Source organism: Delphinapterus leucas, chromosome 16, assembly GCF_059928025.1.
Source record: "Delphinapterus leucas isolate spDelLeu-1000000601 "Yukka" chromosome 16, BTC_Dleu_Yukka2, whole genome shotgun sequence".
NCBI lineage: Eukaryota > Metazoa > Chordata > Mammalia > Artiodactyla > Monodontidae > Delphinapterus > Delphinapterus leucas.
This window is the reverse complement of record NC_143144.1, coordinates 79,519,198-79,542,474: the sequence shown is the minus strand read 5'-3', so window position 1 is coordinate 79,542,474 and position 23,277 is coordinate 79,519,198. Positions and strand designations below refer to the sequence as shown.

The 23,277-nt window shown below is 42.7% G+C and overlaps 1 protein-coding gene across 5 annotated transcripts; it reads left to right on the top strand.

Annotated features, from left to right (window-relative positions):
• Nucleotides 1-1,730: 1,730 nt before the first annotated feature.
• Nucleotides 1,731-22,176, top strand: OAT (ornithine aminotransferase). Of its 5 annotated transcripts, none has more exons than XM_022568502.3 (11): nt 1,731-1,820; nt 7,460-7,613; nt 9,422-9,646; nt 12,725-12,949; nt 13,055-13,150; nt 15,678-15,805; nt 16,947-17,069; nt 17,723-17,851; nt 18,643-18,756; nt 19,547-19,691; nt 21,055-22,176. In XM_022568502.3, exons 3-11 carry the CDS (start codon nt 9,451-9,453, stop codon nt 21,213-21,215), a joined length of 1,317 nt encoding a protein of 438 aa, XP_022424210.1. In that variant the 5' UTR covers nt 1,731-1,820; nt 7,460-7,613; nt 9,422-9,450; the 3' UTR covers nt 21,216-22,176. The 5 variants fall into 5 exon arrangements, with proteins under 5 accessions (XP_022424210.1, XP_022424208.1, XP_089754442.1 ...); XM_022568500.2 differs by having other exon boundaries at nt 1,732-1,820; nt 7,460-7,546; XM_089898316.1 differs by having other exon boundaries at nt 1,795-1,810; nt 7,460-7,546.
• Nucleotides 22,177-23,277: the final 1,101 nt, after the last annotated feature.

Below are 23,277 nucleotides of genomic sequence, written 5' to 3'. Positions count from 1 at the left end.
TGGAGGTCACTGATGACCATTGCCCAGGCAGGTGGCCTTTCCTTTCTTTTTGTCTTTGGGTTGTGAAAACAGCTCCCTGTAAGCCTAGGGTTGACAATGGCCTTCCCTGGTGCACTAGACCCGGGTTACCTCTCTACCTCTTGTGGCTTACACTTAAATAATTCCTGTAACAAATACACCTCAATTTTCCATTTTGGAGTGTGCCACCTGTTTCCAGTTGGGACCCTGATTGATCAGAAGGGTCTAATGGAACACGGTGCTGATGTGCAGTTCTGTCCCTGCAGCTGTCTGTGATCACCCTCAGAGAAGGGGTGTGGCACACAGGACTGGGCTGCCCCTCACCTGTGGGATAACCCTGGGTAAGTCATTTTCTCACTCCCAGATCTGTTTCCAATATTTAACAAAAATGCTGTAGACTGGGGCTTCCCTGGTGGCGCAGTGGTTAAGAATCCATCTGCCAATGCAGAGGACACGGGTTCGAGCCCTGGTCCAGGAAGATCCCACATGCCGCGGAGCAACTCAGCCCATGCGCCACAACTACTGAGCCTGCACTCTAGAGCCCACAAGCCACAACTACTGAGCCCGTGTGCCACAACTACTGAAGCCCACGCGCTTAGAGCCCGTGCTCCACAATAAGAGAAGCCACCACAATGAGAAGCCTGTGTGCTCGCTGCAACTAGAGAAAGCCCACGAGTGGCAGCGAAGACCCAACACAGCCAAAAATAAATAGATAAAAAAATAAATAAATTTTAAATAAATAAAGTTAAAAAAATTTTTTTAATGGTGTAGACTTCACGGTGTCCAGGTCTCTTACGATTCTTTAAAAAAAATTAATTTATTTATTTTTGGCTGCATTGGGTCTTCAGGCAAGCAGGGGCTCCTCTTTGTTGCGGTGCCCACGGACTTCTCATTGCTGTGGCTTCTCTTGCTGTGGAGCACGGGCTCTTGAGCACAGGCTCAGTAGTTGTGGTATATGGGCTTAGTTGTTCCGAGGTAGGTGGGATCTTCCCTGACCAGGGTTTGAACCCATGTCCTTTGCATTGGTAGGCGATTCTTAAACACCGCGCCACCAGGGACGCCCTCTCTCATAATTCTAAAATGAGTTTATCCTGGCCTATCCATTCTCAGTTCTGCGTTTCTAACGGGTTGTGGAGGGCGCCGCAGACAAACTTACAGTGTGTTGCCATTATTTCAGTATCTGCCAGCAACCACGAGGAGGTGGACAGTGCATTTTCCACTGCAGTGATGACTTATGCAGATGGCTTCAGAAGCGCAACAGCATTACAGCACACCAGGGTTCAAGGACATGGTGGGCGCGACTTTGCCTGGGGCCGGGATGGGCTGGCGCCGCACACGCGTAAGGCTCGGCGAGGCAAAGGCCTGGGAGCGCGGCCGGGGAACGCAGGGCTGGAAGTCCAGCCTGCCGTCCAGCCCCGTGAGGCGGGGGCCCAACCAACGTTTCATCCCTTCGGACCTTGTTTTCCCGCCAACAAAGGGAGGGCAGTGAGCGACCGAAGGAAAAGCACTGGCTAGTCAGGCGCCCAAACGCAGTGAGCCGATGGCGGCCCGGAACAGCTCGGCCCTGAAGGCGCGGGAGGGGCTCGAACCTGCGGTTCCAGTCGGAGTCTGGGATGCGCAGCGGCGGGGCGGAGGGCGGGCCCACGGCGATTGGTGCTCAGCCCTCCGCCGCTAACCAATGGGAAGCGAGGGCGTCTCGGGGGCGGGGCAAAAGCTTCATCTTAAGGTCTGTGACGCGTTGCTGTCGCGCAGTTGCTCAGTTGACGCCGCGTGTCCCGGGTTGGCTTCCGAGGTACCGCCAGGTATCCGCGCAGGCGCCGCGGGGCCGGGGCTCGGGTGGGTCCCCGGCGCCCCGGGCCGCGGCGGGTCGGGGGTCTGGCGTGGGCGGCTCCGGTCCCGCGTTCGGGGGGAGCCGGCTGAGGGGGCGTGCTGGGCCTTGACCGGCAGGCAGGCTCCGCATCCGCAGCGGGTTTGCGCTGCCGGCAGTGGGCACCGGGATACCGGGGGTCGGAGAGCAGCCGGCCCGCACGCAATCCGGGCGGGCAGGGGTGCGGCGCATCCCGGCAGGGAGCAGCGGGCGAGGGAGGCAGAAAGAGAGAGGCTGTGGATGTGGCACCTCCGCCTGCCCGAGCGGGCGGAGCCGGGCCGGCCCCTCGGCGCGCGGCCCATGGGGGCGGGCGCTCTGCCCTCCCGGCCCGCAGTCCACGAACCCTTGCCGCGGCCCCAGGGGCCCCGGGGTCTCTGCGCCTCGACCCTGAGCCTCTCGGGCGCCTCCGGGTTTCCGGGGAGGAAGCCTTTAGGGCGCCGGCGCGTGGGAGCGGGGCTGTGGGCCCCGCGAGCACACTGGGTTCCTGACGTCGGCCAGGAGAGCGCATTCTGGACACGCGGGACTGCTCAGTAAACGGTGAATTTTTGCCTCTGGGGGCGGCGCGGACTATCGAGACTGGGTCCGAGTCCTTCCGGGCAGCTCCTTGGCCCTGCAGCCTACTTGCTCATCTCTCCCCTCCCCCAACCTATCTTTTCCCTTCCAGCCTTTGTCCAAATAAAAAAGTCAGAAGTAGAGCCTTACCTTACAGTAAGTGCAGGTTTAATTACATGGTGTCAGGGGATTGGGGTCAACAGGGCTTTCAGCACGAACACTTCCTCCCTCGAATTCCTTTGCCAACAGTGCTGAGCCTGAATAAATTCTGGTTGATTTCACTGGGACGCTTGTGCTCGGTGACCCACAGCCTCCTCCCTTTGTCACTGTATCTCTTCGTGATGTTCAGTTTTACCTCTTTGATAAGGTGATAAATTAAGGCGGAAAAGACGGAGGAGTGACTTTGGAATGAAGTGGCTTTAATAAATTACTAAACTCCAGGTTCTCAATTCTAAATCTCCGGATTTCTAAGAGTAAGAGTTTCTGTAGGTAAACTAGTTCTCTCAATTTGAATTTGGAGCTGTTCTTTAGATACGTAATCCAAATTCTTCATCTTACTCATCTGAAAGAAACAATAGACTTCTTTCATTAAAATATCCTGGTACTGTCTTCGGAGAATCTAGTTCCTGACTATGAAAAAGATCCAAGTAGGAAAGTAAAATCTTTTAATAAGGACAAGATTTAAACAATAAAGCTTATTGTTTTGGGTTTGCAGTTTTTCCATGGTGTTAAAGATAAGTTTTGAATCTGCTCCCCAAAAAACCCAGTATAACTTAAAAAAAAAGTTATTTATTTATTTTTGGCTGCATTGGGTCTTTGTTACTGCATGCCGGCTTTCTCTAGTTGCGGCGAGCAGGGGCTACTCTTCATTGTGGTGTGCAGGCTTCTCATTTCGGTGGCTTCTCTTGTTGCGGAGCACGGGCTCTAGGTGCGCGGGCTTCAGTAGTTGTGGCACATGGGCTCAGTAGTTGTGGCATGCAGGCTCTAGAATACAGGCTCAGTAGCTGTGGCGCACATTAGTTGCTCCGCGGCATGTGGGATCTTCCCGGACCAGGGAGCGAACCCGGGTCCTCTGCATCGGCAGGCGGATTCTTAACCACTGCGCCACCAGGGAAGTCCCAGACCCAGTATAACTTTGAATGGTAAAAATTCTTGAAAAGACTTTTTTTTCCTCAAAGAGACTGTATTACCACCCCCACTCTCTGCCTTTATTACAGTTACTTGTGGGCATATTTTATGCCCTTTCCTGAGTTCCTGGGGATGGGTGAAATCTACATTTAAAAATAGTGATGAATGGATTTTGGAGGTGTGTGGAGGGAATGATCTAATGGAGCCAATCCTTTTTCAGTAGTAATGCTTACGGTGTTTGCCAGTGGCGCACTTGAGCTGACTTTGAGCCAGATTATGTAAAAAAAAAAAAAGGCCAAAAAACTTTTGTTGGCAGAACTTTCCAGAAAAGACTGTACTTTTGAATGGTTGCCTCAAGAAAGGTAAATATTTGACAGATGTAGTAAAACCAAATTTATTCCTCAAGTGGAATATTTTAAGTGGCTTTTTGATGAATTTAATGCTGGTTTTTCTTTTAGAGTGATTTTAAAAAATAGTATTTCATAAGTGCATGCTAAATTAACTCTTCAAAACGCAGCGTTTTATGGAATTCTATTTTAGGTATGTTCTAGTATAGATAGGATGGATTAGATTGGCCAATAGTAGCTTGAAGAAGGACCTTGTTAATTGTATTACTGAAAACATTTAGTGTTAAAATTTTTGCTGTCAATAACAATTTGTCCTCTTCTCCAGGACCTGAGTGTGGGCCTAAGTTAAATGCACAGCCTGGAGTGAAATGATCTAATGAAGTGAACTCTTTTTTTTTGTTTTGTTTTTTTACGGAAGTGAACTCTTTATAGAAAGATCATTCTTGTTGACATCATGCTAGCCTCCTGTTAGAGTTAGACTCAGCTCTGTCTGTTAGGAGTGGGTGATTTAATCATCTCTCTGGATGGCCTTGCTATTTGTCACTGCCTTGACTCCCTCGCAAGTCCTAAGTCTGTTTAGGAATGACCTCGTTTATTTGACAGACAAGGAATCCCCAAACGTGGGCTAGGTTCTGGGGATGCAAAGTGAATTTTAAGACATAGTTACTGTCCCTTTAAGGAGCCTAGTAGGATTCTAGTAAGGGGACAGGTGTGAAAACAAGAGTCCTGAAGTGTGAGGACCTGTGACAAAAATCTGTGCAAGGGTCCTGGGAGCCTTCAGAAGGTCTAATGTGGTAAATTCCCTAGGGAAGGGTGAAACGCTAATGTGTATAGTATTTATGCATAGAAAAAAGTTAAAAGTTAATGGTTACCTCCTAAATATGGAACTGCAGGTCATTTTCTTGTGTTTCTAATTTTTTTTTTCAATAGAAAAAAATTTTTAGAAGAACAAAAGCTGCAGTTTAAAAAAGAAACCCTGGCACTGTTTTCTTTTTATATTGCAGAACTTGGCTAATTCCCTTATGAATTTAAGAGGGAACTAACTGAGTGGCTATTTTGTGCTAAGTTTGGTGCTTTAAAACAACCTCATTTAATCCTCAGTAATGGCCTTGAATGGCTTCAACTTCATTTTGCAAATGGGGACATTGAAGCTAAAAAAAAAATTGACAAAATCATCCAAATAGTTACTCTTAATAGCCTCAGCTAGAATTTACATCCTAGTCTCCAAACGCTGAGGAGCTTACGCTCTCCTCTCCTGGTTTTCCAGGCCTTTCTGGAAGGGGAAGTTGTTGAAGTTGGCTGGTTTAAGCCCTCCTTGATTCTGTTCTAGTATTTCTTGTGTTGTGCCAGGCACAGTAACTTGAACCCAGAAGGTTTTTGAATAGAAATGTGCCTACGGGGCCCTAGTGCATCTGATGGATCGGACCACAGGACCCCTCGAATTAAATATTCAGAGTTCACCTTAAAAACCTTAATTAAGCACGAGTATTAGTAATGTTTTGGATGTTACTCTTTTGTTAGTAAGCTGTAGTTATATATGTATATTTTTAATTTATTTTAATTTATTTTATTTCTGGCTGCGTTGGGTCTTCGTTGCTCTGCGCGGGCTTTCTCTAGTTGTGACGAGTGGGGGCTACTCTTCTATGCTGTACGCATTCTTCTCTTTACGGTGGCTTCTCTTGTTGCAGAGCACGGGCTCCAGGCATGCGGGCTTCAGTAGCTGTGGCACGTGGGCGCAGCAGTTGTGGCTCATGGGCTCTAGAGTGCAGGCTCAGTAGCTGTGGCGCGCAGGCTCGGTAGTTGTGGCTCGCGGGCTCTAGAGTGCAGGCTCAGTAGTTGTGGCGCATGGGCCCAGTGACTCCGCTCCGTGGCATGTGGGATCCTCCCGGACCAGGGCTCGAACCTGTGTCCCCTGCATTGGCAGGCGGATTCTCAACCATTGCGCCACCAGGGAAGTCCACACTGTAGTTATATTTTAATAAGACTGCCTGAACTCAGCATATAAATGGATATGTTGTCCCATTTCTTTTGTGAATGAGCTGAGCAAGTGTGTAAAATGAAAATGTTGAATTTAGATAATTTCAAAGATTCCTTTCACTCACAATATTGTGTCAACCTGTTAATTAACTTAGAAGATGCTGTTTAGAGAGTTTCTAGTATATTTTTAATACCTCTCTTTTTTAATTAAAAAAAAATTTTTTTAGTGCCTCTCTGCCAGGTTCTAATGAAGTCACAGAGCTGTAGACCCTGATAGCAAAATCATAGAGAATAGTTTTTATTTTAGAATTTGACCCTGCCCCCTAGAAAGAGACGAGTTTTTTTTTTGTTGTTGTTTTGTTTTTTTGCGATACGCGGGCCTCTCACTGTTGTGGCCTCTCCCGTTGCGGAGCACAGGCTCCAGATGTGCAGGCTCAGCGGACATGGCTCACGGGCCCAGCCGCTCCGCGGCATATGGGATCTTCCCGGGACGGGGAACGAACCCGCGTCCCCTGCATCGGCAGGGGGACTCCCAACCACTGCGCCACCAGGGAAGCCCGAGACGACTTTTAAGACCTAATTGCTGTAATCCATCCAGGCTGCACTTCCAGGGGTAGTGATTTATGCCTTTCTTTTAACTACTCCCAGCTGAGCTGTTTTGACCACCTTCACAATCTGTTTTCTCAAAGCTTCTCAAAACTCTTTCTTTTTCTCCTACTTTGGTTTTCCTTGTTGCTAAGCTTTCTCTTTGTCTAATGTGACAACCTAGGCAGACCTTCAGTTTCATTTTTAATAACTTTTTCTGATAATAAATATGATTCTTTTTTATTGAATATAGTTGATTTACAATGTTGTGTGATTATAAATGTAATTCTTGATCATTAGGAAACATGGAAAATATAGAACAGTAGAAGGATAACCACAGTGAACTTCCTTGTGTATAGTATTTTTTGTAGAGTTGAACATGATTTTATTTTCTTCACTTAAACATATCCTAAAACATCTCTCCATGTCATTGAAAACTAATGATTTTAAATGACAATATATTATGTATGTGATTATGTTGAGCCATTCTCATATAGTTGAACATCTTTTATTTATGAATGTTTTGCTACGTTCCTGAGTGTTTCTTTAGGATAGAATCTTGAGAGTGAAATTAGTGGTCTTAGAGCACAAACATTTCTAAGGCTTTTATTATGGTTACAGTTCTTTTCAGAAAGTGTTTCAGTTTAAAGTATATCTAAGTAGCTCTGTGTATTATTGCTAATTTGATCAAGGTAAAAATTAATGTGTTGTTTTGACTTTTCAGTTGGTCAAACAGAGCATTAATTCTAACTGAGTCTCAAGAAATAGAGTTAAAATCAATGTTTTAGACTTAGTATTTTGGGGAAGTTCTGTGTAGTGTAACTAGAATTTTGGCATTTTTGCTAGCGGCTATCTCCAGTGTAATGATTCTTATGTAACTTTTTTGTTGTTAATACATAATTCTTTGAAGTAAAATCTGGTGGAAATTAGGGACCTTCTCCTTCAAAAAATGTACTTACTCATATAATTCTGCATTTTATTTCAGTAGTTATTGGACCCTCTGAAGACCGTCCCTGGATCTCGGGCTAAAAATCTGTATTCTAATCTGAACTGTGTGAAGAAGGGTTAGCTGGTGAGTCTTGGCAAACCAGAGTGCTGGATTTTGTGTAGCGGATTCCTGAACATACTGGATTTACTGGGTAATGCCAAGTTGAAAGGGAAGCAAGCCAAACTCCAAGTATTAGGTTTTGCTAATTGGGCAGCTCAGACTGAGTGCTGGGAGATATTGCATGGTCTGACGTGTCATTAATAGAGTTCTGTTGAAATATGAGTTAACTAGTCTTTTTAAAAAATAAGTACAGACATATTAAGTATGCCTAGTGTTTGGCAACTTTCCACTCATCTTGAATGTATCTTTAAGAAACATTCCCCTCTCCCCCGACATGATTGCTCTGTATTTTCCCCAATTTCCTTGTTATTCTTAGTTTTTCCTGTGGCTCAGTCTGTACTTCAAGGCTTATCTTGACCGTTAATGGTTATGCAGCCATGTGAAGCACTGTGGTGAGGGCTGGTTCTAGGGCGGGTGCTGGTGGGATGAGAGAAGCTATGAAGCTGAAGTAATATATAAATAGATTTGAATAAATGCCAGTTTGCTCAGTGATATTTAGGATTTATTACTAAACTTTTTAGCTCATTGTACCAACAGTTTGATGTTCTCTAGCTCCTAATTGCCTTTTTCTCATTTAAATAGTTGCTTTTGTGGTACAGTTTTTTCTGGGGATTAATTTTATAGAAACAGCCATCCTAGCAGAGTAGACGGTTTCTCTTGGGAGTTGTACCTTTTCACCTCATATGTTTTGTTTTGGTTTTGATCTGTTTTACTTACTGTAAAATCTCTTCAAAGGCTATTTGTTATAAATGAAAAAACTTTTTTCCCCATCTTTTTACCTTTCACCTTTGTTTATGATAATTTTGACCTATAGAAGTTTTAGATAATTGTGGCTAAATAACTGATTTTTACCTTTTGTAGTTTCTGTCTTTAAGCTTAAAAAGCCTTTCCCATCCCCCAAGAAATCACTTTTTCCTCCCCACCCCTATTGTTTTTGCTTTAGGATGGTTCCTGTTATCTTTGTAGAAACCAAATTCTTCCCTAATTTCCTCACTCTTTACACAAGGGCCAAGTAGATATGCAAAGTAGTTCTCAGTCCCTCTTTCACCTCCCCCATGACTACCCCCTGGGCAGCCGGCTTCTCTGATTTGGTCTCTTCCCTTTGGCTCTAATCTGTGATCCAGCTGAGAGTCTTACACCCCCGCATAAATACCTTTTGAATGGTTGTTCAGCTCTTTAGGCCCTGTGCTGTTCAGCCTTGCCTGACTGCCTCAGAGACCGTCAGGTGGTACTGAAGGGTGTTCGTGAAAAGTAAAAGCCCTTCTGCTTTTTATTCTTCTTGCTGTTCTCTTAGACTTCTAGCCCGGAGCACTTTGTGCACATCCCACTTGTTGGGGTTTAATGTCAATGTTCCTATACTTGTTCCCTTTGTTGGCCTTCAGGCTCCCCAAAGGCAGAGGTTGTCTTAGTTCACTTTTTTGTTTTTTCATTTTGTTTTAGTTTTTTAATTAAAAATTTAAATACAATTTTTTTTTTTTTTTTTTTGCGGTACGCGGGCCTCTCACTGCTGTGGCCTCTCCTGTTGTGGAGCACAGGCTCTGGACGCGCAGGCTCAGCGGCATGGCTCACGGGCCCAGCCGCTCCATGGCATGTGGGATCTTCCCGGACCCGGGCACAAACCTGTGTCCCCTGCATCGGCAGCCGGACTCTCAACCACTGTGCCACCAGGAAAGCCCTAAATACAATTTTTAAAGGTTACTTTCCATTTACAGTTATCACCTTAGTTCTCTCTTTATTTTTCTGATTCTTCGGTAAATGTTGAACACATAGTTCATGAGTTGACATTTGTCTGCTCTGGGAAGGTTCTTATTCTCTATGCCTTCTCTTTTCTTTGGACAGGTTGGTGATATTCCTACTTGAAGGACATCATGTTTTCCAAAGTAGCACGTTTGCAGACTGTTGCTGTCCTTCGTGGATTTCATTCTTCAGTGGCTTCTGCTACATCTGTTGCAACTAAAAAAACAGTCCAAGGCCCTCCATCCTCTGATTACATTTTTGAACGGGAATCTAAATATGGTGCCCACAACTACCACCCTTTACCTGTAGCCCTGGAGAGAGGGAAAGGTATGTTCCAACCCTTCCCACCCCCGCCCCTTTTACTTGCTTTACATTTTTGTAAAAGTTGCTTTTATATTTTCTCACTATACATTTTTCCAGATGCATTTAATTTCTATATTGCAGATATGATTAATTCAACATTTTTGAGTGTCTGTTGCTTGCTGTGTTAGGTACTGTAAAGTCATGATGGACCTTGCCAGGAGGGAATGTACGATACATAAATAAAGTACTGTAATATTGCTGTCATTTTTTCCTTTAACTTTTATTTTGGCATAATTTTAAACTTAAAAGCTGCAACAGTAGTATCTAAATTTTTCTTTTACTCTTCACCCAGGTAAAACGCTAACCGTTTTACCACATTTGCTTAATCTTCTTTTTCTCTCCAGACACACATACACAATACATTTTTTTTCTTGAACTTATTTGAGAGGAAGTTGCAGACATGATGCCTCCTTACCCCTAAATACTTAGTGTGCCTTTCCTGAAATACAAGGACTTTTTCTTACATAACAAAGTGTAAGTATCAAAATCAGGAAATTCACATTGACACTGCACTATTCTCTAATCTACAGCCCTGATCCGCATTTCACTTGTTGTCCTGAGTAGCAAAAGAAAATCTCAGATCATGGGTTGCATTCAGTTTTCAGGTCTGTTTAGTCTAACCCAGAACCATTCCTCAGCCTTTGTCTTCTTGACCTTGGTATTTTTGAAGAGTACGGGCCAATAATTTTTCGTATAAACCTCAATTTGGGGTTAACTGGTAAGGTAGTGTCTGCCGGGCTTCTCCATTGTAAAGTTCTGTTTTTCCCTTTTAAATGTCTTGTGGGGACATGATTTGAGACTGCAAATATCCTGTTACTCATCAAGTTTTTGCTCCCACTTTTAGCATCCATTATTGATTCTTACCTGAATAAATGATTACTGATTGTTGCCAAATGGTGATTTAATCCACGTTTTGAAATAACAGCCCTAGCCAAATAAAGCCAAAGTTTATTACTTAGCTTTTGGCCAGAAGATGATGCATAAGAGTATTAAGCATTTTAATCATTTGCCTGTATTTTTTATTTGGGACCAGTACTGTAGTGTAGGTAAAGCTCCTTCTGAACAAATGAAAATCTAGGTTTATATATTACAAAATTGGAAGCGGTTTGGTTTGCAAAAGTATTCTTTACTTATAGCAGCAGAGTGCGCTCTAGAATCTGACTGCCTGGGTTCGAGTCCTGGTTGCATGTGTGCCAGCTGGGGCTAGTTATAATCTAAGCATCTACTCTGTACTATAGGGATGGTAACAGTCATAGGGGTTTTTTGATGAGATAAGGGACAAAAGCACCTACCACAGTATGTTAGGTACATGGTAAAAATTAGGTGTTAGGCCCCTAATACATTTTAATATCTATGATCGACTTAAAAAAATTGTTGTAAAATGTACATGACATAAAATTTGCCATTTTAACCATGCAGTTCAGTGGCATTAAGTACATTTACAATGTTGTACAACTATCACCTCTAGCTCGTTCTGGAAGTTTTTTTATTATCCCAAAAGGAAGCCCCATACACATTAAACAGTCACTCCCCATTCCTTCCTTCCCCTAGAACCTGGCAGCTACTAATCCGTTCTCTGTTTCTGCAGATTTGCCTGTTCTGGATATTTCCTATGAAGGGAACCAGACAACATGTGACCTCTTGTGTCTGGCTTCTTTCACTGAGCACAATGTTTTCAAGGTTTATCCATGTTGTAGCATGCGTTAGTACTTCATTGCTATTTATGGTTGAATTATATTCATTTTATGGATACGCCACACGTTTGTCCATTCATCAGTTGATGAATGTTTGGGTTATTTCCACCTTTTGGCTATTTCGAATACTGCTGCTGTGAGCGTTGGTGTACACATTTCTGTTTGAACACCTGTTTTCCACTTCTTTTTTCTTCCCCTTCTTCCTAGGAGTGGGATTGCTGGGTCATATGGTAGTTTATGTTTAACTTGTTGAGGAACCACCAAGCTGTTTTCAACAGCTCTTGCACCATTTACATTCCAACTAGTGATGTATGAGAGTTTCAGTTTCTCCACATCCTTGTCAATTCTCGTTTTCCTTTTTAAGAAAATAACCATCCTAGTGGGCGTAAAATGCTATCATTGTGGTTTTGGTTTGCATTTCTCGAATGACTAATGATATTCAGCATCTTTTCATGTGCTTGTTGGTCATTTGTATATCTTCTTTGGAGAAATGTCCATTCCAGTTCTTGCCCATTTTTTAATTGGGTTGTATGTCTTGTTGAGTTGTAGGAGCTCTGGATACTAGATCCTTATTAGATAGATATATGATTTGGAAATATTTTTTCCCATTCTGTTGGTTTTTACAGTCAACCAATTGATTTTTATGTTATGCATAACTTCTTCCTTTAAATTCCAAACTTCAGTTTTCCAGGAATCAAGGTTCCAGTTTTCCAGGAAGAAAGGTTTCACTCCAGAGTTATATAAAATCTCTTCTTGTTATGTGGGTTTTTTTTTAAATGGTGTGTTTTTGTTTTTATATTTATTTATTTAATTAATTAATTTGGTTGCGCTGGGTCTTTGTTGCGGCAGGCGGGCTCCTTAGTTGCAGCTCGCGGGCTTACTTAGTTGTGGCATGGGAACTCTTAATTGTGGCATGCGTGTGGGATCAAGCTCCCTGACCAGGGATTGAGCCCCGGCCCCCTGCATTGGGAGCTCGGAGTCTTAACCACTGTGCCACCAGGGAAGTTCCTTGTTATGCTGTTTTTGTTAAATGTGTAATTTGAAGCTGGACAGATAAAATATAATTCCTTATAAACCAAGGTTTATTATGCTTGAGCCAAAACATGCCTTAACCACAATTCTATGTTAACTAAAGGTTCATATGTAGGTATTCGAAGGGCTGGCTAGCAGTCTTAGTCTTTTTTTTTTTTTTTTTGTTCCCAGACCAGGAATCTAACCCGTGCCCCCTGCAGTGGAAGTGCAGAGTCTTAACCACTGGACCTCCAGGGAAGTCCCTGGCTAGCAGTCTTAGTCTTTGAACTTTATGTAATGTGATTTTTTCTAGAGTTATTTTCCTTATATATTTTAGGTATTTATGTATGGGATTTAGAAGGCAGAAAATATTTTGACTTTCTGAGTGCCTACAGTGCTGTCAACCAAGGGCATTGTCATCCAAAGATTGTGAATGCTTTGAAAAGTCAGGCGGACAAATTGACCTTAACATCCAGGGCCTTCTACAATAACGTGCTCGGTGAATACGAAGAGTATGTTACTAAACTTTTCAACTACCACAAAGTTCTTCCTATGAATACAGGTAAAATGCTTCCTTTTTTTTTTTTGTTAAATAGCTGAGAAAATCTTATAATTTTCTGATAGTTTAAAACATTTTTTAAAACTGAGAGATGTTCTCTTTTGGTAGGAGTGGAGGCTGGAGAGACTGCTTGCAAACTTGCTCGTAGATGGGGATATACCGTGAAGGGGATCCCGAAATACAAAGCAAAGATTGTTTTTGCAGGTATGTGAGATTCACCATTAACTGCTGTGATCAAAACGTACAGTATCAGTTACCATTTTAATTTACTGATGAAATACTTCAGATGTGTTTGCCTCATGTATCGTATGTTAATTGTTGAATGTTTCATAAAAATGGAAGGATTTCCTTTTCTTAGGTTTATTTCCAAGTATTTCTTCATATGTGGGATTTTTCTCTCCAAAATAACTCCCTACTCCTCCCTCCCTAAAATGAGTGACGATATGACTTGTTTCCCATCTGCTTTATCTGATTTTTTTCATAGCGGTTTTCTGGTTAATTAGACGGTCTTGCCGATGGAGCACTTTTTTGTGAGGTTGTTGACGTTGGGTTGTGTTCAGGTGGGGCCGTGTCTTAGGTATGATCCGGTGATTGAATCTTAGTATTTGAGGATTACTGTATCATGTCATTAGAAGCTGCTGGAAGAGGAGGGCTGGAGTTGCCCTGGGTATAGTTCTGTGAATGGTTGAGAGGAATGACTTGAATCCTGACTGGGGAGACCAACAGTTAATCCAGATTATCCATATAGACTGACTTTGGGGATCTTGATAATGATGTCAGTGGATAGGTTCTGACTTTTTTTTTAAAGCTCTGATTTTAATTTTTTAAAACATAGAGTATGGGTAAGTTTGTCACTGCGCATGGTCAAGATTCATTTTTGTGATGGTTGGAATCATTAAATATTTTGCCTTGTGGACACACGCAGTTAAATTATAAACCCCATAATATAACAGAATCCAGAGTTCACCTAATGGCCAGCCGTAGCTGGTGTTTGGGGGTGGGGGCGACAGATTCCTGTTTCCGAAGTCTCTGCACAGCTCTGTGGTCTGCCATTTTGGAATCTTGTACCTTAGTTGTAGGACAACAAAGCTGTCTCTTGCAAACAAAAATGGCATTTCTGGTGATTTCGTTCTTACAGACTGTGTCCAGTCTCTCTCACATTAGCACAGGGTGCAAAGGTGTTTCACCCAGGTGTTGAAAGAAGCTGGTGAGTCAGTGGGTGGAGACAGAAGACTGTCCCCAGCTGCACGTCCCTTATACTGCAGGGTAAGCTGCGGGGTGTGAGACTCCTGAGGCCGATGCAGGAGAGCAAGTAGGCTTATGGTCTAGTGTGCGTTTTGTCTTAAGTCTGAGCAGAATCAATACGCTGTTGCTTGTGGACAAGTCAAGTGGGGATTATTCATAGTACTCATAGCTGAGAGAGGCTTTGCAAGGGTAGTATTTATGGATGCTTTGAAGCCAACTTAGAATAATTCAGTACTGGGTTAATTGAATTGCAGCTGGCAGAAGTGGTGGGAAGATACTAAAAAACAAAACAAAACACAACAGGTGGGAGACCCTCCAAGCCTCTCTTATTTTACTGTTTCTTTTCTTCCTTGGGTTTAACCACATTGAAATTATGTTGTGCATTTGCTTCACTAGTTTACGTTGAGGTGTTTCTTCCCTATTAGCATAGAAGCTCCTTGAGGGCAGGGAGCTTGCCAGTCATCATTCTATGCCTGACACCTAGAACAGTGCCTGACATTATTATTATTTTTTTAAATTAATTAATTTTATTTATTTTTGGCTGCATTGGGTCTTCGTTGCTGCGCGTGGGCTTTCTCTAGTTGTGGTGAGCAGGGGCTACTCTTCATTGCAGTGCGCAGGCTTCTCACTGCGGTGGCCTCTCTCGTTGCAGAGCACGGGCTATAGGGTGCGCAGGCTTCAGTAGTTGTGGCACACGGGCTCAGTAGTTGTGGCTCGCGGGCTCCAGAGCGCAGGCTCAGCAGTTGTGGTGCATGGGCTCAGTTGCTCCACAGCATGTGGGACCCTCCCGGACCAGGGCTCGAACCCGTGCCTCCTGCATTGGCAGGCGGACTCCCAACCACTGTGCCACCAGGGAAGCCCCGTGCCTGACATTAATCAGTCCTAAAATTATTAATGAAATAAATTAATGGGTAAAAATTGTTCCTGAACAAAGGCAGATGTCTGTCTTTTAGCACATAACAACTTATAACAGCAAGGAAGGCAAATTGAAAGTGTTTGGACTGCTTGAGGATATTCTATCCAAATGAAATTTAAAATTCATTCTATTGAATAGTTAGCCTGTAGTGTTGGATTTTTAAAAGGAAAACTGCTAATTCTCTATGAAGGGTAGTCTCTTTCTCATATCACTATAATAAATGTGTCTAGAAAAACTGTCTCTAGAAACACAAGCATCGAATGCTTCACTTGTTAGGGCTTGGGATTATTGAAAGAAAAGAAAAATACCTATCCTTAGGGGCTATATATTACACTTCGGAGGCTCAGTAGAGAAGTGCCTAAAATAGTAATTGCAAGGCCAGACCTCAGTCATATGAACCAGGGTGTTTACTATCAGATTTTGTTTAAACAAATGAGCTCACTGGAGGCTCTCTAAAGCAAACCCTTGCTTTTTTGAAAATCAAGCTTCCTAAGGCATTTTGGGGGGAACAGTGCTTATTACATTGGGGAGGTTTGATTGAAATAATGACTGTTTATTTCTTCTTTCTAGCTGGAAACTTTTGGGGTAGAACATTGTCTGCTATCTCCAGTTCCACAGACCCAGCCAGTTACGATGGTTTTGGACCATTTATGCCGGGTTTCGAAATCATTCCATATAATGATCTGCCTGCTCTTGAGGTACTTCGTTTAGCATCATGGTGCTTTAGTTCATAGTAAATAGAACTTAAATTTGTTGAATGTATGAATTAAAAACAGATATATGATTGTACTGAGAATCTGTTGTATTAAAGTTAGGCCAAGATTCACCCTTGTTCTCTGTAATGGTCAGTTAGTTTCCAACACGGGGAAACCAGGTTCTGTAGTCTAATCCTGACAGCCAACTAACCACTTCAGATTTATCTCCTGCATAAGTATTAACTTGGGTATTACCTGTTAATTACTTTAATAGACAAAATGAGTCAGTTTTCAGCCATTCAGCCAGCTTTTTAAAATTATGAAGTGGAAGAATTGTAAAGTAAAAAGATACACTTTTAATGTATCTGTTTAATTTTTTTTGTTCTTTGGCTGCGGGGCTTGTGAGATCTTATTTCCCTGACCAGGGATCAAACCTGTGCCCCCCTGCAGTGGAAGCAAAGAGTCTTAACCCCTGGACCACCAGGGAATTCCCTTTAATGGCGTTTTAAAAGGCCACTTTCATTATTTTTTTTTTTAATTTTATAAATTTATTTATTTATTTTTGGCTGCGTTGGGTCTTCGTTGCTGCGCGCAGGCTTTCTCTAGTTGTGGTGAGCAGGGGCTACTCTTCGTTGCGGTGTGTGGGCTTCTCATTGCGGTGACTTCTTTTGTTGCGGAGCACGGGCTCTAGGTGCACGGGCTTCAGTAGTTGTGGCACGCGGGCTCAGTAGTTGTGGCTCACGGGCTCTAGAGCGCAGGCTCAGTAGCTGTGGCGCACAGGCTTAATTGCTCTGCGGCATGTGGGATCTTCCCGGACCAGGGCTCGAACCCGTGCCCCTGCACTGGCAGGTGGATTCTTAACCACTGTGCCACCAGGGAAGTCCCTCATTCGTTTTTATTTACAGTACATTTAAGTATATATTAGAAAATAAAGGATGGAGTAGCTTAAAGCTGAGGTATTTAGAGCTTTTGGTAATTGAATGTCAGTCAGAAAAGTTATACTTTAAAGTCAGAATATAAGTTAGTGTGAAAACTTAATTTGCACACTTGTTCTTAACGGGAAAATATGCACATTATGTGATTTCAGATTTCCAAATAGGTTTGAAAGGAAGTTACTAAAAACATTTTCATGCTGTTTTTGTAGCGTGCACTTCAGGACCCAAACGTTGCCGCGTTCATGGTGGAACCAATTCAGGGTGAAGCAGGCGTTGTTGTTCCAGATCCAGGCTACCTTGTGGGCGTGCGAGAGCTCTGCACCCAGCACCAGGTCAGCCACCTGCCCACCTGCCCACCTGCCTGCCTCTCGTAGGGTTTGGCCGATAGGATAAGTGCAAAGATTACATCACCTCTCCACTAGAGGGAGACTTCATTCTGAGAGCTGCAGAACTTTCTAGTGGTGATAGAACTTTCTAGCAGCAGGCTGCAAAGAAGCTGACTTTCTACTGGCTGGGCCCTGGCAGAGCTGCAGACTTCTGGGCGCTAACCACGGTTCCTTCCTCTCTGCTCCGGCAGCCTGTACTCTGGTCCTTCTCAAACCCTCTGTCGTATCCCTTTGCTCCAGAATTTAAGCTCTCTCTCCCTCTTTACTAATAAATGTTGTGGAATAAACAAGGGAATTTAGTCCCAGACAGTAGTTATGTTCAGAAACCCCCCACAAAACCCTTTGTCTAAGTGCCTTACCACTTTGTAGAACAGTGCAGAATGGGCCTCTGGGGACTGAGTGGCCTGACACAGAAATAACTGTGTGTCTCCAGGGTTTTCACAGGACACTCTTGAAGTTGTGTGGGTAATTAAAATGTTTTCACAAATCTGAGGGGATGTCAGAATGACAGATTTGTGTAGGGAAGAGTAAAATAAAGATCACTATTTCCCTATGGAAATGAAAATGATAATTAATGCTGTTTTGTTGTTTTCCAATAGGTTCTGTTTATTGCTGATGAAATACAGACAGGATTGGCCAGAACTGGTAGATGGCTGGCTATTGATCACGAAAATGTCAGACCTGATGTGGTCCTTCTAGGAAAGGCACTTTCTGGTGGTTTATACCCTGTAAGTCCAATGTTCAACCTCTCTTTCTCTTCCCTATTCTCATGAATCCTTAAGATATTTTTGCATTAGCCGACTGTGACAATAGTGCCTTTCTGATGGTTTGGTTTTACTTAGTGATATCTATATCTATATCTATATAGGTCACCTGGAATACGTGTAATAAAAACATTTCAGAGTTCCATGGGGTGACCCACTTAGTTATTTTAACTGAAGAATTGAGTGTGCCTTGGGATTTGCTCTGCTGCATTTGTTTTGGATGGAAACATTTTATCCCAAAAGTACTCCTGTAGACCTTTATGCTTTTTTCCCATAGTTCTGAGACATAGTATTACTAATTGTTTAAAACCATGACCGACCAATTAATGTAGAGATTGGAAGAATTAATGTTTAACTGTAATTCTTTTCTTGGGTTTGCTGTTCAGAGCCAACAATTGGTATGGACTAAAGGGCTCTGAATATATAGTGCAGAACGTTGTTTTCTAAACAGTTAAACAAAGCCTTTCACCTTGAGAGTGGAAAGAATTCTAAATTATATCACTGCAGAAGTAGCTTTCTTCTTTTGGTTCCAAAGTGCTATTCTGTGCCATTGAAGTGTGCCTGATGTGCTTGGAACGTGTTAGGGCATCACTCAGTTTGTCACCGCTAGTTAAGGCGGCAGATGTGTAGCACTTGTTGGTTGAAAGTTTATGTCAAATTTAGTATCAGCTTCATAAATATTTGTGTTCCTGGTAAGAATAAGAAGAGTTCATCTGAGAAAAGACTTGGTCAGCGCTGAAGTCTCTGTCTTTCAGGTATCCGCAGTGTTGTGTGACGATGAAATAATGCTGACCATTAAACCAGGGGAACATGGTTCAACGTATGGTGGCAATCCACTAGGCTGCCGAGTGGCCATCGCGGCCCTGGAGGTAAAAACTGATCGCAGCTGTACAGTAGCTAGTCCTGGAGGTAGTGTTGAAGTGCTTTTTAGGTTTGAGCCCACTGGTGTGATAAGAAATGTGATAAGATTGCCGAGTATTACAGAATATGAAGTACAGAGGAAAGGGTTTAGGGGCAAGGCATTCTCAAAAAGTAATTTAACCTTGGCCTAGTAGATGGGAATCCTCCAGGGGCTTCCCAAGTTTGCAGTCTCCTGGGGCTTTTGGCCCGTAGGCCCTGGCCTGTCCACATCGAACTCTCACTCTGTGACCGGGCCTGGCCTGTGAAGCCTCTGGCGTAGCACATGTGGCTTTTTGTTTTTGTTGTTGTTAAAGTGTGGATTTGAATGCTTTTAGACTTATTCCTCAAGTGCCTACAAAAGGCATAAAATTATTATCTCTGAGGATGGACTTTTTAGGGAAAAAAACAAAGGGAACTCTATTGCAGTTAAAAAGTTAAAGTATATATATTTAGTCCATTGATTTATTCACCTAAGAAGAAAATATATCAGTTGCATGAAACAAATTTTAATCCTTATTTTGTCACAGAATCAGATTGCTTATGGGTTTGTGACTAAAGCAAGGCTCTGTCTGAGCTAGCGTACGTTAGATGGTTAGAAATCAGACTGGTACAGGCTTTGGAAAGTAGCAATGGAAGGTACGTTACTCTGGTCTGTATCTGATCATGTTCTTCCTGTGCTTACGGTCCGCATTCCCCTCCAGAGAACAACGTAAAAGAAAAGGCAATCTTAATATTTGTGTAATCTCTCTTCAAACATAGGTATTGGAAGAAGAAAACCTTGCTGAAAATGCAGAGAAAATGGGTATCATCTTGAGAAATGAGCTCATGAAGCTACCTTCTGATATTGTAACGGCTGTAAGAGGAAAAGGATTATTAAATGCTATTGTTATTAGAGAAACCAAAGGTACGGAGACAAAATATTTTACAAGATATTACTGTTATAGGAAGAGCTCAGAACACGTTTGCTATTTTATCTGGTCGTTGGTTTCCTCTGTTTGAAACTGTTGACTGGCCTCCTATTGACCAAGTCTTTTAGGCTCTGCCTAATACTCTTATTACCTGATTTATATTAATGGTCTTAAAAATATGGCTCTTCCCGGGCTTCCCTGGTGGCGCAGTGGTTGAGAGTCCGCCTGCCGATGCAGGGGACACGGGTTCGGGCCCCGGTCCGGGAAGATCCCACATGCCGCGGAGCGGCTGGGCCCGTGAGCCATGGCCGCTGAGCCTGCGCGTCCGGAGCCTGTGCTCCGCAACGGGAGAGGCCACGGCAGTGAGAGGCCCGTGTACCGCCAAAAAATATATATATATATATATATAGCTCTTTCCTACATGAAGGCACATATAACTAATTTCACCTATTTTCATTTTTTTAAGTCATTTGTTATTCTGCCTTAGGTTATTTATGCAATACTTGGAGATTTCAGTTTATTTTCTGTTAGGAAGTCTGCACAGAGCACTCTGTAGTCCCATTTCCTCTTCGCTCTCCTTTCCTCACTCACTTTCATACTTTGCATATCAGTAGAGGTAGTAGGAGCAGTAGTGATAATAGGAATGATGATGTTGATAAAAACAACCCCCGCTGCCACTTAACTGAGTGTCTAACACATCTAATCCTTAAGCGTTCCTTGCTGGATTTTATTGCCCTAACCCTTCCTTTTAAAGCAGTGATTTTAACCTGGACTGCATTTTAGAATCACCTGGGGAGCTTTTTAACAAATTAATCCAAGCCTAGCCTCACTGCAGAGATACGGATTTGATGGGTCTGGAGTGGGGCCCAGACATTGGCCGCGACCCTTTCGGTGATTCTGATGCAGCCAGGGTTGAGGGTCGTGAGAGTGAAAATGATGAGAGTCTAGTTGTGCCAGCTCAGGAAGCAAATCCAGGTTAGGAATGTGTAGTGTTCACTACGTTTTGAGTATTGCTTATTCTATGCCAGTTAGTTATCTGTATCATATCCCAGTTCTTTTTGTATTGGTTCCTTGTGTAATTAATTACATCTGCCTTAGCATGTAAGTTTTTTGCTTGGTCTTTTTCACTTACGAAAAACTAACAAAAAACCATGTCTAATCATACCATTCAAACCACTGCTGAAAAATAACTTCATTTTTAAGGGTAAGAACAAAGCAAGCTTGCAACTCAGAGCTGCGTTTCTTGAGTTAGGTCCTGGGAATTCTGTTTTGCCAGGCTGCCCTGGCCCATGCACGCTGCAAGGGAATGTTTAAACGTTTATCTTGGATCAGCATACAACTTTGACGGTTTTTCTTTAGATTATGATGCTTGGAAGGTGTGCCTGCGACTTCGAGATAATGGACTTCTGGCCAAGCCAACCCACGGTGATATCATCAGGTTTGCACCTCCACTTGTGATCAAGGAGGATGAGATTCTGGAGGCCGTGGAAATCATTAACAAGACCATCTTGTCTTTCTGAGGGTGACAGTTTTCAGTGGTGCCTGGGAGCCAGCTGGAGACAGGCAGTTCGTAAAGCTCTGAGTTTCTGCACTTAATGCAGGCATATTCCACTCCCCCATGTCAAGGGCTTTTAAAAAATATATGCTTTTCAGTTCATACATAATAGAATGACATTTATAAACGTGAAGTTTGCTGTGTAACATAATTAAGAGAATGTCCTGGCATCTTATTTTCGATTGAGAGAGAGAGAGAGAGAGAGGGAGTGAGTGTGTGTGTGTGTGTGTGTGTGTGCGCGCGCGCGCTTTCTAAGGTGAGATGCATCTCTCTATATAGACAGCCTTTTAATCAAGCCCCTCAGCATAATTTATATATGTTTTAATAATTTCTTCGCTGGTATAAATTGTATTTGAAAAAGTTATAGGAGAGTATTGCATAGAAGATTAGCTTAACCTCATAAAGTTGAGTCATAGACATTGAATTTTAGGAAGGATTAATGGTTAAGCTTATAAAAAATACTAGATTTAAGTAAACTCCATATTGGCTAGCACCAAGATGTAGCCTATGAATGTCATTACTTTGAATTAAGAATTATTGTTACAAAAAAAAAGAATTATTGTTTAACATTCCTAGATTATGTTTTATGTTTTAAGTGTTTGATATAATTTGTAAAAAGTGTTTATTTTCAGTGTTTCTTTAAATTTAAAATAAAGCTCATATTTAAAATGTCTACGTTGGGACCAGTGTGTGATTACTGCAGTGTTATCAATTACCTCACATTTTAAAGCCCTCTGAGAATGTTCTTAACCTGATTTATTTCATGTGTTTTCTAAGAACATTTTGGTTTCTTTGGTAATCTCTAGAAAAACAAATTATAAAAAGTCTCCTTTAGTACTACCTTTTCCGCTTTCAAAATAACTGCTTTTTCCCCATGTGTATACTAGTATTTACCATTTTTATTAAAGTATCCTTGTTATGCATGGTATTGTTTCTGTTTCTTTGTTTGTTTTTACACGAACGGAGAGTATTTTGGATGCTTTTCTATGTCAGTAGTCACAAGTTTATGTCATTCTCTTTTTGATGAAAAAATTAATCAGTCTATCTAAGAAAGAAATGGAAAATTTTATTCGGGCCAAATTGAGGATTATAACGCGGGAACAGCTTCTCAGAAAGCTCTGAGAACTGTTTCGCCGCCTGTTAGAAGTCAAAACAGGGACATAAATGTTGCTCTTTATGGTTGGCACAGTGGTTAAGAATCCGCCTGCCAATGCAGGGGACACGGGTTTGAGCCCTGGTCCAGGAAGATCCCACATGCGGCAGAGCAACTAAGCCCGTGCGCCACAACTACTGAGCCTGCGCTCAAGAGCCCGCAAGCCACAGCTACTGAGCCCTTACAAGATTAGGAAGGAATGCAGGACTTCCCTGGCGGTCCAGTGATTAAGGCTCTGCCCTTCCACTGCACGGGGCATGGGTTCCATCCCTGGTCGGGAACTAAGATCCCGTGTGCTGAGTGGTGTGCTGCTCCCCGCCCCCCAACACCCGCCCCCCCCCCGCCCCCCGCCGCCAAAAAAAAAGCGGGAATGTTATCTTTAAGGAGTTGTCTTGGTGGTGCTAGAAAATATTGCTCTTTATGGTTGAGCAGTTATTTCTGCTGATGGGGAGGTTTGGTTGCTGCTTGATGCAGATACACGATGCACAGTAGAGAGGAGAGGAGGCCAAAGGGCAGAGAGAATTTATGTTTAAATTTTTCTTGTCTTGCCATAAAATGTGAATTTTATTTCACACTCTGATGACTATAGTATTTTATCTGAAGTGGGTATATTATAATTTCATATCAGGAAACATTTGAGTTGTCTCCAGTTTTTCACTTGTTTTTTCTTTTAGAAGTGGAACGAATTTTAATAGCATTTTTTCCAGTTTTATTGAGAAATAACACATTAGACATACATCACTGTATAAGTCTAAGGTGTACAGTGTGATGGTGTGATTTCTGTATGTTAAGAACACTTTTTCACTCTTTAAATAGCTGGACGTGACCACTTTGTATCTTACGTGTGAGTGTCTCTGTGGAGTAGATCCCTAGA